This window comes from Ambystoma mexicanum, chromosome 14 (genome assembly GCF_040938575.1).
Source record: "Ambystoma mexicanum isolate Mex_15411 chromosome 14, UKY_AmexF1_1, whole genome shotgun sequence".
In the NCBI taxonomy this organism is placed as follows: Eukaryota; Metazoa; Chordata; class Amphibia; order Caudata; family Ambystomatidae; genus Ambystoma; species Ambystoma mexicanum.
The window spans coordinates 171403320-171423109 of NC_090940.1; the positions used below are offsets into that span (position 1 = coordinate 171403320).

The 19790-nt window shown below is 44.6% G+C and overlaps 1 protein-coding gene across 2 annotated transcripts in view; it reads right to left on the minus strand.

Moving 5' to 3' along the window:
- ITPKA (inositol-trisphosphate 3-kinase A) overlaps positions 1–19790 on the minus strand; it is a 716275-nt gene that overhangs the window by 168788 nt on the left and 527697 nt on the right. For both annotated transcript variants that reach the window (XM_069638830.1, XM_069638829.1), the window contains exon 5: positions 2944–3045. In XM_069638830.1, the coding sequence (XP_069494931.1) occupies positions 2944–3045 (102 nt within the window). The remainder of the gene's footprint in view (positions 1–2943; positions 3046–19790) is intronic.

The window sequence follows — 19790 nt, forward strand, 5'->3', positions numbered from 1 at the left end:
AAGCATTTAGGATTTGTCGTGCAGTGGGGAATCCAGTGGAATCCTCCTGAGCGTGGCATATTTTGGGAATCCTTGCATTTTGCACGTTGAGGGATCCTCAGAGTTATATTTCTACTGTGTCTTGAAATGTTTGGATGCTCAATCAGTGATCAGGAAAGAGTTAATTGCTTAAAAATGTCCACTCTACAGTCAACAACACCGGGCTCCTAAATTTGGGAAAAGAAAGCAGTTAGCTCAATAGGTGTGAATATGGCATTCCATTACGTCTTGGAGGTGACCACGTTTGGTTCAAGGAGACCCTACAGGTGTAGCGACCAGACTTGATGATGACTATGATCAGGAAAGCAACGGAGGTATAGCGACCTGGTCTAAAGGAGGTAGTGTGGCTTAAAGTCATATCCAATCAGGCATGATTTGGGACGTTCCACATGCGCATTGAGCATTCAAGGAAAGTGGCGCCAATGCTCGTGAGGCAGTGTGGTGTAATCACTGCAAATGCGGTGTGTGCACGTTCAGCTCACCTTGGCCAACGTACCCGTTCCGTGTTTTGTCATTCATCCGGCAGTGTAAGAGGTATACAGTGATGTTAACGAATTGACAATAACGAATGACTTTTACAACTAACCCTAAATAACGAAAAACACTGAATTTTCTGTTTAAAGTATATATGGCGGGTGGGTTAAGGGAATACAACGTGTGGTGGAAGGGTTTGGGGAGGGGTAATAAACCTAGGGAAACAGAGAGCTTCGTGGGGGACCACCCCCAAATATAAAAACAAACAAAACATCAATATTTTTTCTTTATTTATAATTCGTTAAAAAGGTTTTCGTTATTATTTGATTTGTTATGATCACATGCAACCACTGTAAGAACATGTTCCCAGATCAAAGGTATCTATGATAGCTCAACATATTAAGTGCTCGTCTCAGACGTCTGCATGCAACCTGCTGACATGGTTCTTAATCACTGTGTGCCTGACGCAGCTGATCATCTTTCAGTGGTCAAGACATGAAGGACCATTACATTGGGTAACAAAACAGCTATTATTACCCTGCTTACTCGCTGAAGGAATCCATCATGAAGCCACATATAAAAATGTGGTGTTATTGCTACACCAGGTTTCCGCAAATACTCATTGCAGAGTTTTTAACATAGATGCATGAAAACAATGCCTCCGGGGCTGCACATATCCATCTCAATTCAGTGTAAAAATATGTTGAAAGAAATTAATCAAACCTACAAAATACCCAAAGAACAATATCTGAAAGCAAATGATAAATAAGTAGTCTGTGAAACTAATTTAGAAGACAAATTAAGAATGGGGTAAAGAACGCTAGAGTTTTATAGACAACAAACAAAGAATAAAAACATGACAAGGAAAAAGCGGCCAAGGAACGCTTTTAAGCTGGAACATAAAAGCAATCTATAACAGAGCAAGGGGATTAAACTTTTTGAAATCAGTAAAACAAAAGGGAAACTGAAAATAAAGAGAACACGTTCTCCATTTGAGACCTTCAAGAAAAGGAGAAGCACAGAAAGAAAGTGAAAGAAACCGTAAGAAGATATCAACTGTGCAGTAAAGAATCTCTTTAAAAGGAGAAGGAGCATATTTTGATAAGTGACATGAAGAAAGGGGCAAGAGCCTTATATAGAGAAAATTAAAGGCTAGTATGAAGCCCAATACAGGAGAAATAAAAGAAAAATATAGACTGATTGTTCTGCTGCTGAGAAGCTGATGGTGGCCCTTGCAACAGGTTACTGAAGTGCGCTCAAGATTAGAAAAGAGACTCATTAGAAAGGGAAGAAGTTGATAGATTGAAGAAATGAAATTGGCGATGGTAGAGATGTAGGTCATTGGCTGTAAGAAAGGCGGCTGTATTGAGAATTGTTAATGGGGAAGTGATACAGTAAGCGTCCTTACAGTACTTAGCCGCAGTAACATGGGAATGGATTGAGGCAGTGAAAGGAGAAATTAAAGCTGTTCTTGTGGAGCGCAAAAGGGAGAAAGACAACCAACTGCTGGGGAATAATGCTAGACGAAGAACAGCAGAAAAAACAAAGTGGGCCACGGTCCATCTTGAAGGACTCCAGTGCGTACAAGGGAAATTTGAAAGCAGACCGACTCCAAGAAACAGAATAGGTACAAGAAGAATTATTAGGAGAGAACCAATAAGGACAGGGGCTGAAAATAACCAAGAGAATGAAGAAGATTTTTGTAATCAACAGTCTCAAAAGCAGTATTAACATTCACAGGTATTAGAATTTAATTTGGTTTATTGGCAGAATTGGTAAGAAGAAAGTCGCAAACAGAAGTAAGAGATGATTCCGTAAAATGTCTCAGGTGGCAGATGCCTGACAGGGGAAATGTAATGTGAAAAAGCTGACATAAGAAGTGAGTTCAAAATGAGGTACGCATACTAAGTGAGATAGCTTAATACTTAGTAGTTACATAATAGGAAGGATCCAGATTAGAATTTTAAGCAATGAGAGAACATTTTAGGCAAAGAAAGAATAAACAGATTTTAAAAAGAGATGAAAGGCAATGATAAAATATGAAATGATGAGAAACTGACATGTGCATTGGATTGGAAGGATTCATTTATTTGCCACTTTTTGATGAATTCCGTAATCTCTCTTGCAATATTACAGAAGTCTCCTTTGTGCTTCCGTCATCCGTGTGGTTATCACCTCTGTTACTGGGGATGTACTGCGGTGCACACTCTACAGCCTTGCTGATCATACAAGACAGTGCACTCTTTCCCACAATTCAAGAGGTGCTGCAGCAGAGTATTGCGGCTCCTTGTATGCCAGGGCCGCAATACCGTTGCTCATGAACTAGGCAATCCACAGATTACGGAAGTCGGTAGCTCGCCACTGCCCTCAGCCTGGCAATGTATGTCTACTTTGCAATGTCAGGAAAAATATGACCATAAGAAAACTCACCAAAATGTTGTTGTTGCCCTCAATAAATTCGATAAACACTTTCAGGACTTGCTCCCAGGTTTTTGTCCTCTTGAAGTGCGTATTGCAAGTGCCGTCAGCTCTCTAGATAAAAAACATATACAGAGTCATCACCAGGTGCAGGAATTAAATGATAGCTCACCTCCTTGTAATATAAACTAAAGGGTTGGGCTAATGTTGCATCGAGCTTAAAGACTTCAATAAGAAAAAAAGCAATTGCATAGTAATGGGGTTTGGGGGGGGGGTGAGAGCCAGCAATGGTCATAGCAGGTGACATCATCCCTAGATCACCAACAAACCAACAAGAACACATCTATAAAGAGATATGAGACCAAAGCGCTGCACTCTAAGTTAATCAATGTCCTTTCAAGAGTAATTAGTTGGGCTTACACTCCATCGAATAGTCCTTAAGCTTGATGGAGTATAAGCCCAACCCCTATGTATGTTTATTACCCCATGTCCGAGCTCATATGGACACTGTGTAACAGACGTGAGTGATGGCAGAGTATATCCTGACCAGGGATGATGATATAAAAGCACTCTTCTCCCCTAGAGGTAGCACACTCAATGCTTCTAAAGATGTCAGACCAACTAATGAGAATTTGAGACAAAAGTTCCTCAGGTTGGAACGTTTGTCTAAAAAAGAAATTAATAAAAGTTGGGTTGACATTAGATGTGATTGCTCTTGAAAGGACATTGACAAACATAGGGTGCAGCTCTTTGGTCTCATAGCTCTTTTTAGGTTTGCTCTTTGTAATGTAAGCCTAGCAAGAGAACAGGCAGAATTGTGGTTATGCAAAAGTAATATTTGTAATTGTCTTGATTTGCTGCTTTAGTATTCCTTCAATAAAGCTAGGCACATTTAAAAAAAAAATCAGACTCTTTATTGTGAATTGAACAACCTGATCTTGACCAAAAGAGAGTGCATAGCAATTCTTTCCTCGAGGAAAAAGCTGCTCTACATGACAGGTCATTTCCCTCCCAATAGGATCCAGAGTGCCTTCACCAAACGCTCTCCACCGTAATGATTTAAGGGAACAGCCTCACAGACAGCAATTCCACTGATCCCCCAGCATTCACTCTGCTGGCAATGGCTGTTAGTTTAGTTTACTTTCTTTATTTGTACCGCGCGCCGAACCCTGAGGTAACCGGGCGCCGGAGACTTGGAGACAGTTACAACATGGCAAAAATATACAATACAGACTGTGAAATAACAACATTAGGTGTAGTAGATTAGGTTACAAGATGGTCGACAAGGACAAATGGAGAAGAAGTACATTAAGCAGAGTTTTTGTTGGCAAGCCATGTTTTAGTATTGGCTCTAAAGGTCCAAAAGGAGGGTTCTGCTCTAAGGTTTAGAGGCATAGCGTTCCACAGTTTGGCAGCTAGGACCGGGAAGCTGGCGCCACCTGCTTTTTTTAGGGAGAATTTGGGAATGGAGAGGCAATGTGAGAATGGCGTTCTAGTTGGTCTAGTTGATGTGTGATTGTGGAACTTGTCTGCCAGGTATTTGGGTGCGTCATTGGAGCGGCATTTATGGATGATGACGAGGGATCTGAGAGTGATTCTGTCTCGTACAGGGAGCCAGTGAGCATCTTGCCTGATGCTGGAGATGTGGGCGTGTCGGGGGATACTGAGGGCGGCTCTGAGGGAATTATTTTGAAGCACCTGTAGTTTGTTCAGGTTGCGTTCTGACATTCTGAGAAAGAGTGTGTTACAGTAGTCAATTTTTGAGAGCACTAGCGCTCTGGCTAGTGTAATGCAGCTGTACGGAGATAGGAAAGGTTTGCAGGCATTGATAAGCTTATTTGTATAAGCTGTGGATGAGGCTGTGACATTCACCTGTCTTTTGAGCGAGAGAGTAGAGTCTAGATAAACCCCAAGGATTTTTATTTCTTTGGCTATTGTGATTAGGTTACCGTTTATGTTGATGGACGCGCAACAGGGGTCTAGTTTGTTTAGCCGTGGTTGGGAGCTGACAAGAAGGAGCTCAGTTTTCTCATTGTTGAGGCATAGGCTGTGCTCTGCCATCCAGGCTTGGATCTCCAAATATAGGTTTTTGATTCTGGTGGAGTCCTCATCATAGCACCCTGATAGGGTGATGAGAACCGGGGTATCGTCAGCATAGTTTGTGTATGTGACACCCAGGTTATCTAGGCGGTCAAACAATAGCTTAGTGAAGATATTGTATAGGGTTGGCGAGACGCATGAGCCTTGAGGGACGCCACAGGTGATGGGGATAGGGAGTGCCGAGGCCCCCTCGGAGAAGACCCGGGTGGTTCGATTGGCTAGGAAGGACTGGATCTAGGCAGTCACCTATTTATAGAAGACCTCTGAGGTCATCAGATGTTCCGTGAGGATCTGATGGTCGACGAGGTCGAAGGCTGCTGATAGATCTATCAGTAGGAGAATGGCTAGATTACCCTTGTCCTTTGCCTCGTCCATCTGGATTTTTAGGTCCAGTAGGGCTGACTCTGTTCCGTGCCTTGGCCTGAAGCCGGATTGTCTGAGACCCAGGAGGTTGTTGTCTTCCAGGTGCTTCTGGATTTGTAGGTAGGCCACTCTGTCTAAGATCTTTAGGATGTAGGGAACGGTGGTGATAGGCCTGTAGTTGGTTGGGTTATTGGGGTCTAGATTAGTTTTTTTTAGTAGTGGCATGACCCAGGCCTCCTTGAGGATGCTAGGTACTGAACTTGATTTGAAGGATGCGTTGATAAGGGCTGTTATAAAGGGCGCCAGAATGTTGGCGCCTTCTTGGATGATGGGAGCTGGGCATGAGTCCCTTTGGCATCTGGAGGGTTTGAGGCCCTTAATGATGCTTTCTACTTCTTTGGTGGATACTGGTGAGAAGGAGAAGGGGGGGCAGTGGGAGTTTTGGGAGTGGTGGACGGTGGATGGTTTGTTTTTTTTGATAGGCTACGTTTTTTCTGTTCGATTTTGGATTGTAACATGGTGATTTTGTCGGCTAGGGCTTTTTGAATACTCTGACACCAGTCTGCATCTTTCATGCAGGTTTCTTCCAGTGTGGGGGGTTTCGAGTTCCCTGAGGATATTGAAGAGCTCTTTTGTTTTGGATTTGGTGCTCTCAATTCTGGTTTCATAAGTCTCTTTTTTGGCCTTGAGGATGGTGGTTTTGTAGGTGGTGGCTGCTATCGAGAGTTGTGTTTTGTTGGATAAGCTGGGTGTTTTTCTCCAGGTGGCTTCAGCGGCTCGTTTGGAGTTTCGGAGGATTTTTAGCTCTGGTGTGAACCATTTGTTCATGTGGGCTGCCGGTTTGGCTTTGGTGAGTTTGAGTGGAGCGATGGTGTCTACTGGTGATTCTAACGTTTTGATGTAGAGGTCAGCAAGTTTCTCCGCATCTAGGTTAACGTAGTTTGTGGGGGTAGGGATGTTGTCTATAAGTGGGCGGAAGTTTTGTAAGGTGATTTTGTGGTTATTTCTGGTGAGGGTTTGAGGGATGATGGGGGTTGGCGTGTTTGGTTGTGATTTCCCTTGGATGGAGAAGGAGATGGCGTGGTGGTCAGACAATGCAGTTTGCTCGTTTTTTGTGATGGTCGTACAGCAGTTGAGATCAGCTTGCCAGTCCAGGGTCCTGCCTTTGTTGTGGGTAGGGTCTGTGATTCTGAGCATGAACCCTAGTTGGGAGATAGTGCTTTACAGGGAGAGCGCATTGGCATTGTTTAGGTCACCGAGACCGAGGTTGAGGTCACCAAGTAGGATAATTTGAGATCCTGTTTTGGTGTTGGTGGTCAAGAGGTCGGATATCTCTTCCTCAAATGTGGTGATCGGGTCTGGGGGTCTGTAGAGGAGGTGTAATAGTACGGTTTGTGTAGCAGAGAATTGGAGCTTGGCTGACAGAAGTTCTGCAGACCGGAAGCTGGGCGGTGGGGTTAATCTAAGACCAAGGGATGTTTTGGCGATGAAGGCTACTCCTCCTCCTTTGCCTATGTCCCGGTCTTTCCTTAGTATTGAATAACCTTCTGGGATGGCGAGGGATAGAGCTGGGCCTGCTGCTTGGTGCAGCCAGGTTTCAGTGATAACCAGGAAGTGCAGGTTGTTGGCAGAGATGAAGTCTGCGATATCTAGCGCATGGGCAACCAGGGAGCGGGTATTGATGAGGGCGCCCTTGATCAGTGGCTGTTCAGAGGTGCTTGAGGGGGCTGTTTGGGTGATGTTCAAAATTTGAGCGGTGTTAGCTTGATTGAGCGTGGGATGAGGGGAGTGTCTTTTGGCGAGAGTCTTGGGGGTTATGAACCGAGAGCCGAGTCTCAGGTTTCTATCTTTCAATGTGCATGGGTTCCAAGGAATGGGCGGAGCAGCAAATCGGCGGATCCATTCTATGGGGCTGAGGGTGCCGTTAGGCTGGTCAGTATGTTGGGCCTAAAAAAAAAACATAGTCGAGGTGTATGAGGGATGTTGGGTCTGGGGTTTGTGGCATGTGGTTTTGTTGTGGTGGAGCAAGCCGAGTGTGGCCATTAAGGTGAGAGTGGCTAAGTAGAGGTTTGCCATGGGTGGTCAGTGAGAGACCTGGATGTAATTGGGTGAGGTTGACTAGATGGCAATAGAGTAGTTTGGGGTGGAGCGGGAGCTGACTGTGTCAGGATAGGCAGGAAGGCAAGTAGTTAAAATCCGAATAAGGTACAATAGGCAGGCACAGTGGTCAATAGGGCTAGGGCACAATGGCTGGCAAGTGGGCACAATCAAAAGTGAGGCCCAGTGGTCAGCACAATGGCTAGCAGGTAGGCACATTCAAAGTGAGGGGCAGTGGTCAGTACAATGGCTAGCAAGTGGGCACAATCAAAGTGAGGCACAGTGGTCAGCAGGCTAAGGCACAATGGCTAGCAAGTAGGCACAATCAAAGTGAGGCACAGTGGTCAGTACAATGGCTAGCAAGTGGGCACAATCAAAGTAAGGCGCAGTGGTCAGCAGGCTAAGGCACAATGGCTAGCAAGTAGGCACAATCAAAGTGGGGCACAGTGGTCAGCAGGCTGAGGCACAATGGCTAGCAAGTAGGCACAATCAAAGTGAGGTGCAGTGGTCAGCAGGCTAAGGCACAGTGGCTAGCAAGTAGGCACAATCAAAGTGAGGCGCAGTGGTCAGTACAATGGCTAGCAAGTGGGCACAATCAAAGTAAGGCGCAGTGGTCAGCAGGCTAAGGCACAATGGCTAGCAAGTAGGCACAATCAAAGTGAGGCGCAGTGGTCAGTACAATGGCTAGCAAGTGGGCACAATCAAAGTAAGGCGCAGTGGTCAGCAGGCTAAGGCACAATGGCTAGCAAGTAGGCACAATCAAAGTGGGGCACAGTGGTCAGCAGGCCGAGGCACAATGGCTAGCAAGTAGGCACAATCAAAGTGAGGTGCAGTGGTCAGCAGGCTAAGGCACAGTGGCTAGCAAGTAGGCACAATCAAAGTGGGGCACAGTGGTCAGCAGGCTAAGGCACAATGGCTAGCAAGTAGGCACAATCAAAGTGGGGCACAGTGGTCAGCAGGCTAAGGCACAATGGCTAGCAAGTAGGCACAATCAAAGTGAGGTGCAGTGGTCAGCAGGCTAAGGCACAGTGGCTAGCAAGTAGGCACAATCAAAGTGGGGCACAGTTGTCAGCAGGCTAAGGCACAGTGGCTAGCAAGTAGGCACAATCAAAGTGAGGCACAGTGGTCAGCACAATGGCTAGCAGGTAGGCGCAATCAAAAGGTCATGCTTGCGGTAATACAGAGGAATATGCGAAATGCGCATGGTAAGGTGCAGCAATAAGTACAGAGTGGGCCGTCTTCATTTGGATGATTAGATCACCAGGAAGTGCATGGTGAGAGGCCGTGGCCCGGGAGTCGTGGTAGGCTGCGGGAAAACAATCTGGGGAGCCAGAGGTCGCAGACCCCTGCTGTAGCCTTATTGCCTCGCCACGACACAATTTGAATCATCTCTTGCCGCATACTTGGCAGGAGGCTTCGAAGCGTGTGACATGCAGGTCCCACACAGATCTTTGATGAAGGCACTGAACTCACTGAGCTATCTTACTGACATATCCACACATTGCATGTGCAAGAGAGAGCATTGCATTACATAGAACAACACTGGTGGAGAATACTAAGAGGTACTGGTTATCAGAACCTGATCCCTTGCATGGTTCCACAGCGTATTGCCCACTTCAGCAATATCACATGGTGTGTTCTCCACCGGTACATGAGAGTCTCCAGATAAGCAGCCAATTGTAATTAAAAAAAGCCAAAAGAAACGTTGCCCCCTGCCCACAAAAACAGTTTAAAAGATATTCATGGTCCAACACAAATACACTTCTCTCAGAAATATGAATTCCTAGGAAGTCTAAATGAAAGATGCATTAAAATAATTGAGAGATCACTTGCGCCTCCGAGGTGGATGTCTAGGGAATGCGATATTGGAACACACTTTACATGAAGCAGTTGGATATGTGAATGTACGAATTAGGGATGAACACGTCACAAAATGTATGATTTAGGGAACTAACATGCATGTGGTACTGTGTTATTTTTTAATGATTTACAAATGTTTTGTTAATTTCACATTTATTTCTTATGAGGTAGTGGAATTGTGTTTTACTCTGGTTAATAATTGTGTGAATAAAATCCTGTTTTAACCAATCTATATTTATGTATTGGAAACATTATTGGCAATAACATACATGTTTTCTATATTTTCATATATTTGTACAAAGGAACCAAAACAGATTTCATATATTTTCTTCAATTAATACTGAGAGTATTATTTTATTTCATGATATGAACCGTTTTCTGAATATAGATACATCCTGTAATGCAAATAAATATTTAAATAGCTTTGATTAATATTAGCTATTGAGTCTAATTCCCCCTGGGCAATACTTCTTTGGGGTGTATTGGCTCCCTATTCACTGTGGAGGTGATGGGGGTTGGGGTGTCTCCTGCATCTCGCAAGATGCACTCGAGGAACTGTCCTGTTCTGTCTCCCAAGCTCCTCTTTCATCTTTCCAACAAGGCAACTCTGCCACCTTCTCTGTCCTGGGGTTTTATAACTCAAATGATTTAAAAATAAAAATAAAAACTCTCAATGTCTATATTTTGTCCAAGCACATTGGCAATTGAACCCAACACCAGGCCATGACGCCCCCACCACCCCACCCCTGTCTGGCAATTTAGTGGGGGTGGTAGGATGGCTTTCACGCTGTCATTAGTGTTTTGGATGAAACATTGCACCTGTCAAAAATACCACATATGGCAGATTCAAAACTGAGAATGCTTCAGCCCTAGTCAAGCTCCTGTTACATTAAGATGACACGAGACAGAAGCACTTGCCTTTAGACCAACACTTGGGAATATAAGTACAAGATGGACATCCTTGGCTATGAAAAATGATCAGTCGGATACTTTCGGCATGTGAAAAATAGATCTGCAAAGTCACACTTGACTTTTTACCTGAGTAACTCTGAGGATGTTCTGACTTGTGAAAGTTCTGGAGTCCTCTCTGGAGATCTTTTTACAAAGTTAAAGACAAGGAAAGCATTCCTGCTCCAAGACGCGAAGTCAAGTAAAAGAACCTTTATTTTTAAATTTTTTTTTTATTTTTTATTTACTTGTGCACAATCAAAATAAATGATTTTTACAAGGCTAACATCGTCCATAGAGATGACGTGCAGATTCTGCTTATCAAAATTCAAGTCTACTGTCAGGTAGACATCGGATGTCATGTATGTGAAGAACTTCCATTGCTGGCCTCATAGCAAGAGGAGGCAATTAAGGCAAAGAGTTGGACGAAGTTGAGCCAAGCCCGAGGGCGTTGATTTTAATAAACGCGGCTTCCATCAGTTTGGGTGTAGCTAAAGCCCAGCAGGTTTTTTCCCCTGAGATGAGACGGCACCACCAGGTGTCTCCTTCAATCAAACGAGAATTTACCCAACAGGGTGTCAGGAAGGCAGTACGTTCTTGGATTAAAGAGGGACAATTCAGGAGGAGATGGCGGACTGTCTCAATAGAATCTGGGGATTTACATAATCTGCAGATTTTAGTGACTGTTTGGTGTCTTATTCCCAAGATTTCTCTTGTATGAAGCATGTTCAAGCGGGCTCTTAAAAAGATGGACCTTAGTTTCCTGTCCGGAAATTTTAAGCAATAGGCTAAAGGAGAGTTTAGCCTATTAAACGTAGGAGGAAGATGGTTCAACAACTTGCACGCCGAAGCTCGGTCGTTGGTATTCATCCAATCCTGATTTTTCAATTTTTTGCTAACTCTTTGGGGATTAATGATAAGGTCCTCTGTTGTGGATGCTAGTTCGTGTAGTTTGTTTTTTTGGAGTTCGGCCCAGTTCACGAGAGTCTTGCACTTCGTAGAAGCGATCTCTTGAGCAATGACGTTGAAGATAGGGAGCCCATCTTTTGTGAGGGTCTTTCTGAATAGAGCTAATGTAGACACACTCACAGTGGCACTCAATGATAGGAGACCTAACTCTCTTCTCACAGCCGCAATGGGAATAGAGTTAGGAAGGCCGAGAGCTGATTTCCAGATGAATCCCTCCAGTTTCTGCCAAAATGAGGTAGGTATGGTAAGTGTAGCATCCATGCCATAAGTCAGGGCAGAACCTTTATTTCGAAGAACATGCTTCATAGAAGAAACATAATACACAAAACTAAATAAACAGCTGTCACAATTTCATGAAAAACAGATGCCATCAATTTCCTTTGTAAACGTAACTAATAATTATTCTGTTTCCTTTCTATCATCTATTAAAGGACCTGGCCCGATGAAACATTGCCTCTGGGACAAATCTGATGATTTAATGTAACCTCTTAGAGCATAAGTCATCCTTCATCCTGCCCGCTAGACTATGCTCACGTGATTCAGAAGGGACTGATCCGCCTCGGGTCAAAACCTGAGCGTCAGCATGTCCTAGAGCAAAGGAGCTTCCTTAGGTCCATTACAGGAAGCAGCCATGACCTCTTTGGAGGAAATGACAACAGTTTGCCCCCTCGAGAACACAGATGAAGTATTTCACTTGAACATGCACTACCATTTTAGGGCATTCTTATAAGGTAGACAGTTTTCAATACGGGACGTCTCTTCTCCACCAATGAGATGTCGGAAGCAGAAGTGATACCATTTTGTCTTAGATGAGGGAAATGCTGCTGTGCTATCGTACCCACCAACATTTGACACAGCTGGCCAACCGTCTCTCAAGTCTGATTGGTTTTGGTATTATTAATAGCCCTTCTGATTAAGTCTTGGGTAGGGATGTGTATCCTGGTGTCCCAACTGGCTATCCTGGTGTCCCAACACTGCCATCTAATAGGTCTTACGTTCTCACCTTCCGCTGCCACAAATACTGATGTGTCAAGGCCACAAACCACACAGAACTATACCGGCAGTCAAGACGTCATCGCTTGAGGTTTTACATCTGACGCCCTCTCTACCAACTAACACCCCAAGCCCTCGCCTTTTCTAGCAGAGCAATGGACAGCTCTGTAACCATCATGGAAGCCATTCACTGCACAAGAACACTGTACGTTAGGGTTCATCGGGCCTCATTCCAAGTTCGGTGGAACGGTAACAAATTTGGGGCAATTCCATTACCACCACTTCTTTGGGCGGTAATGGAATTACCACCATTTTTACTGCACTGCCAAATCCAGAGTTTGGCTTTAACGTGGAGGATTTACCTCCAGCTTAATGTTGGAGGTAAATACTTCACTTTAAAACCAGAAATCCATGGAATTACAGCAGCGGAATGACTGTTTGCGGCTTGCGCTAATTCCACACAAAGAAAATGGAGTCTTATTGACTCCTTAAATGGGGACTAAAACCACCCTACCACTACTTGTAATCCCGTGGTACACCCATGTGACCAAGGGCCTCATTACGAGTATGGAGGTAGCCATGCCACTAAAAGCGGCATGGCTGCCTCCATACCGGGTTCCAGGTCCGGGTCCCGCGAAAGGGGACTTACCGGGCCATTCCAACCTTGGAGGGCCCGGTAAATCCCTTTCGTGGGCCCCAGGCCCGGTACATCCCCATTCCCATTTGAGCCCCCATACGGCTCAATGGGAATGGGGAGGATGCTAACAACAGGCCCGTTAATGACGGGCCCGTTGTTAGCATCCTCGTCTGCTAGTGGGTCCCGCTAAGGACGCCTGGTTTTACCGGAATAGGGCTGCCCGGAATGAACGGGCCGGACCCTTACCGGCCCCCTTCATTCCGTGGCCGCCTGCCTCGTAATGAGGCCCCAAGTGCCAGTAATGGTAACCTATTTTGGTGGCAATTTCTGCAACGTTACCACCGAATTACCGCCAAACTCGGACTGAGGCTCATTTACTTTACTTTTTTTCACCCCCGCCCTGCTGCAGACTTGATTCTTGGCTGAGAAATATAATTTCATGCTTAGAAAGACTAAAATACATCTTACGGTTTCCAAAATCCTCAACTCAGTCAGCGTCTGCTCATGCCTAGCCTGTGTTGAAGATGTACGCAGTTGTATGCTTGTCTATGCAAGGTGTTTGAGGACACTACTCTCTATTAAATGTTTCGTTGTCCCCCCAACAACAGTGCCTGATTGCATTTTAGGGCTGAAAAAATGTGTGTTATGATCCCCATTTTCTGTTGCATTAGTCCCTTTATAACACTATTTTATTTAGCAGAGATGGAAAGAACAATCAATTTACGATACAAAATCATTCAAGCATTGGATTCAATAAAGACAATATGAAATATGCACCCAATAGTAGACACATATCAATGCAAACAAGCACTGGCAAAGCCTACAGTTTTGGCTTCTGTGTAGGCATGGGATAAGCATTTGCCAGGGACTGCCATAATGGCACTACCTGGCTATAAAATGGCAACAACTGGAACGTGTGTGATTACCTGGGCATATGCCAGCAGTGCCTGGCACGTTTCTATCGATACCTATATACAAGCCAACACAGTGAACGTGTGTCATTGCTTGTGTTAACAGGACTTCAGTGCAAGGAACAGATATAAATCAAATGTTATGTTATGTTACTTGGCATTTATATAGCGCTCTATATATCATTGGTATGACCTCAAAGCGCTGGTAGGTTGAACGCCCTCGGGAACCGTAATTCTGATCAGTAGAGAGAGATAGTGTCGTAGGTTGCGTGGGTGCACCAGATAAGTGTACAGCTGGTGTGATTGCCGGGTGGTAGGTGTATCCTAGCGTTAGGTGTGGTGCTGAAGATATCAGTTGGATGTGTGCAGTCTGGTGGGTGGACATCCAGACTGGGTTCTGGCTGCGTTAGGCCTGAGGACGCTTATGTGAGCAACTAGGCCGGAATAATGATTGAAGGCACATCCGGTTAAGGCATTTTTTAATTATATGAGCAGCTCATTTACAGCTTCAACCAGGCCATTAACTCTGAGTAGTCTTGAGAGAAATAACATTGGCAGACCATAGTTTGATGTCTGCTTGTTAGAGCTATCTCATACAGATGCCAGTGGATGTGTTTAGGGCAGGAGTGCAGGTAATGGTTGGGAATGGCCAAAGGGATTAGCATGGACATGGGCAGTCAATGGCTGGGCAAACAATCCACACTGGGACGCTTCTCTCGCAAGAGGCGGGTCGCATTCTTCATCCAGAGATTAGGAACCTCAATCTCCATGTATGGCTTCTGAGAGGTTGAGGTACAAAGATTGGGACCTTCCGGAAGATGTCATGAAGGTGTTGCTTTGGCCAGAAGGCCAGCAACTAAATCTTTATACCGCTGCCGCTGGAACACATTTTGAAGCTGATGTAGAGATAAAGGAATTGCTCCATTTACTTGTGACACACCATCGGTTTTGTCTATTCTACTACATTTAACCCATCAGAGGCTACAGTTGCTACAGCCAACGGCTATCTGGCTGCGCTGTCCATTTTCAAGTGCTGTCCGGAACAAGGTTCCTATAGTCATCCAATTTCTGGAAGCGTTGACCAACATCTTCCTGTCGGTTTCTTTTATTGTGGGATCTCCGTCTAGCTTTAAGCTTCCTGATGGTTTCTCCATTTGAGCCATTACATTCTTGTCCACTTAGGATGTTGTCTTTGAAAACGGTATTCTTAACGGTCATTTCTTCTGCTCGCAGAGTGAGGGAGCTTCAGGCCTTGTGTTCAAAACCACCATTCACGGTCTTTCGCAAGGATAAGGTCGTTTTGAGGGTTCTTCCCCTTTTCTGCCAAAAATAGTGTCAGAATTTCATCTGACACAAAAGATTGTCTTACTTGCGCCTAGAAACACTTGTGAACAGGCGTGTTATAAATGCCACATCATATCATATCTTACCGGCTTTCTACCCTCCTCCTCATCCATCTAAAGAGGAGGAGGGATTACACAGACTTGACCCTATAAGAGCCTTGAGCTTTTATATCAACAGGGTTTCTAAGGTAAGAGTGGATGACCAACTATTTGTTGTCAATGTGGGCCACAGAATGGGACAAGCGGTCACTAAAAAAACTGTGTCTTGGTGGATCATACAATGTTACAACCTGGCTGGGATAGAGGTTCCCGAAGGTCTAAGGGCCCACTCAACCAGAGATGTTGCCACTTCTTCATCCCTCCAGAGACGGGTACCGCTACAAGATATCTGCAATGCTGCCACCTGGTCTTCTATGCATTTAGTTGCAAAATATTACTGTTTAGATTCCCTTTCTTTCGGGCCGGGAATCCACATTTGGAAAGGCTGTGTTACACAGCATAAAACAAAATTAAATAAAAATCAAACTCTTCTTTCCCACCTCCTGCAACACACTGCCAAGGGAGAATATCAAAGATGAGAAATACGTGGGAGGACTATGGAACCTGTACCAACGTCTTACATACACTATCACAAATCAATTGCACCAGTGCAGTGTAATTTAGGAATTGACTGATTTTGCAGAAAATAATTCCCTGCCAGGCAGCATTCACCGAACGGTGATCTGTCAGGACGGCGCATGCATTTACTGTGCACAGAGCAGGCCGGAGGAGGCCGCGGCCTGGAAGGTAAGGAGGAGGTACGGGGAAGGGATCGGGGGTCTGTGTTTGTGTGAGGGTGGAGTTTAGGTGCCATCAGGGGTTGGATCAACGCTAGGGAATGGGGGTGAGGGATGGGGAGGGTATGAAGGTATCCCCGCATTAGGAAACTGAAGGGGAGGGCGAAATGGCAACAAAAAGGATTCCCTGCAGTGCTACTTTCGTTGTAATCTTACTCGATTTATTGAGATACGAAGTTTTCGTACACGCGGCAATCACATAGATCCGTAATTTACACTGGCATTTGCACAGGCCAAATATTTTTTAGCACATGTCCATTATTCAAGTGCTGTTGCAGACAGGCGCAGCCTCTTGTGGTTTTCTGGAGTTGCACATTATAAAGGTCTGCTTACAGGGAATTTGCATAGTCTAGACCGGAGTCTCCATATCATCAACATCTGCAACCACACTGTTATTTGAAATAAATGTCTGCATTTCCTTATGCAAGCAGAGCTTCAGGAAGTCCGCCTTGACTGTTGCTATTATAACTGATGAGGGAGAGATCACTATCATAAATCCTGCATCGATTACACTTTGCACTAGTCCAGTGCATTTCAGAAGGGTATTTGCATAGGGGCCATATTTGCCCGGGTGCGTGAAATGCATTAAAGCAATACATTTATGGAAGAAGGCAAATGTACAGTGCACCTGTGCAGGGTTAGTGGAATATGCACTCAGGTTGTGTAAATTATTGAAGTAAAGGAGGTTCAGGAATCCAGGTAAGTTTTCATATAAGTATTTATTCATGTAAAAGGAGGCCCTCCTGTCTAGGATCAATGTGATCCCTGAGCAGTCACTCTGCCTTATTTACACTGTATCTTAGAACCTGTCATGGTTCTGGGTTACCCAGGTAACCTGATAACATGCTGATATCCCCTGACTACCTGATGGGCGACAAGGTAACCAAATACAATTTTAAAAGTAGCATTAGTCATCACATGTTACTGCCCCCAAAACATGTTTCCTTTTTCAGTTAGTAATATGATTGGAAAATGCATTTCTCATAACTGACATCTACACATTAAACACCCATATAGTAAGATTAATAGCACACATGTATATATAAAACACATATACATTGGGACATTGTCCAGACTTACTTGTTCATTTTTTGGGGGCCTCTAATGATTCCCTGTTACAGGATTTATGAATAATGTAGACAATGTGGTGCATGGTTCGGTATACAGTGTTTATATCGAAAATTGTATGTCGAATCCCACATATATCTAAACTTATTTCTTGAAAACCCTTATATCGAATATATTTAGGGTGGGGGTAAAAGGTTCATTTTTGGGGGGAAACGGTCGGGAAGGGTTTTTAGAGGTCAGAAACAGGCTTTTGGCCCTCCCCCCAAAAATGCATTCAATATTAAGGTTTTCAAGATATATGTTTCTATATATGGGCATTCGGTATACAATATCTCGCTATAAAGACATGTAACCCATGTTTCATGCATCGATGCCAAACTGTTCTGCTCTTGTGGATATCTACATAAAGTACGATTGCAAAGAGTGTAATGCAACATAAATAGGCCAAGACACAATACACTTTTCAGATCAAAAGTGCAATCTCCCACTGTAGGTCCAGGGACATGAATCATTAAATAGGGTTCAGCGTTCCTAAACATACTGATCCCCCCCCCTATTTCAAGTGTGTCAGATTCCAGTGGAGGCAACCGCCTCCGTGACCTCATTCGCCTCTGCAATCCAGTTCTCCAAAAAAAGGCATGGCAATCTGGCATGGTTCCTGGGTTCCTATGCCTTTTGTTGCCCCGGCAGGGAAATTGTAATTGGTTATTTATAACGCGGTTAATACCCAGAGGTTTCTAAGCGCGGACCCGGGGATCAAACCTGTGTTGCTGCATGTTGTCTTGCTTTCAAGACGAGTACGTGGCCCCTGAGCTATCCTCCTGAGACTCAGTAATGATAAGTATTAGCGGCCTCTCTGCACTAACACAGTGGACGTCATTACAAGGAATCCCTATGTGCTTGGCTTCCTTTTTTGAAGCTGTAAAAAGCAGGTGGAAATCCATAGGGATTCATGCCTCTACAGCCACATCAAAATCAGATGCAGGCAGAGATGCGGTGGGTTTCCCTTCGTGGAGTTGAGAAATACAGCGGTATATTCCCTGCTCCGTTTCCCCGCTCTGCTACGGGAGAAACAATGAGAATGGGGCAGATCAGGAAAAAATACTGGGAGAGGTTGTTTTTCAGTTAGGTTAATCTTCTGATAAGCATTGTCTGCATGCAGCGGACCACCAACATCGCACTCACTGTTGGGTCCCCTGCGTGCAAATTTAAAAATGTGCAGGGTGGGGTGTAAAAGGAAAGAGTACAAATAGGCAAAATTGCCTTTGCACTTTCCTATTATGATTAGTTTTGTGAAAAAGTAAACTCCCTGTGCAAATTATGCTTTGTGGACAGTGTTTACTAATGGATTCCTATAGAATCCACCTAGTTTTCAGGGTTGTAGGTTAAAGGATCGAAAACAAAGCGCCGAAATACAATACTTTCGAGTCCAAAGAGCCGGAAAAAAAAACGAACGCACTTTTTTTTTTGGGGGGTTCCCCCAACCCCTGTTTTTGCCCCAAAAACCATACATTTTACCTATACCAAAACCCAAAAAAAACGACATTAAAAAAAATGCATTCAGTCTTTTTTTTTACCGGTCCTTTTGACTAGAATATATTGCGTTCGGTCCTTTTGAATTCGAAAAGATGACCGGACACCGTTTTCAGCAGCGGCTAAATTGAGGCTGATCATTTGAGAATCTATTCATGTTGTACTTGCATTGCTGGCCACTCGCTCCCTGTCCGGGAAAGAATCAAGCTCAAATCTTCACTATTGCTCATCGCTGTCTGGTGAATAATGCCCCACCTTGCATAGCCCAGAGGATTAGGAAATACGCGCCAACCAGACCACTCAGATCCGCACACAGTCACCTTCTCCTCACCCCAAGATTCAGACGGAAATGAGCTGGCGGTTCCAGCTTCCCGGTGGTAGTTGCCAACCTCTGGAACAATTTGCACTGCACCCACCTCTTCCTAGCTTTTCAGAAAAAAATGTAAAAACATACCTGTTAACCTAACCATTGACATGTACTTACCTGCTATACCTCTTTACCATCTTATTCTGTCTGTCCTAAGCGCCTAGATGCCTGAGGGCTTTGTGCGCTGCTATAAATGTAATAATAAATAAATAAAGGAAAATCTTAGGCAGGCGTAAAACGAAGTGCGCACACAGGATGGAGGAGGAAAGCAAGCTGGAGATCAAAACTCCACTCCGTGCACCATCTCTGCCTCGTGGGCACTCGAAGAATTGGCTGGCGCGTGACATGGAAACTTATGGCATTATAGGTCGCTTTTATGCCTCCAATTCGCGCACCACCCATTTTAAAATGACCCGCTGTGTTTTTAATGATCCTTGTTGTTTTAGACTGTACTCAAAATGTGGCCATAAATAGAGGCACATCCGACAGCATCATTTCACATGGGGTTGAGCCGGAAATGGATGCTCAGACGCGGACGTCCATTTGCGCTCTGCCCCAAGGCGGACGAGGGGCACGGAGCGAAGATACGAGCTCCGTCAGGCTGCCCTCCTCTGGCACGCTTCGCGATCTCCTGGATGAGATTTCCCATTTATAGCTGCTTAAGAGCAGGCAGATTGCATAGGAATCCCGGGAGGAAAGCTCAGCGGCAACGTTCTCGCCTTGGAAGCAAGACGACGCAAAGCAACACAGGTTCGATCCCGGAGTCCGTGCATAGAAATCTCTGGGTATTTAAGCGCGTTATAAATACACAACTAAGACAAAAAAAACGATTAT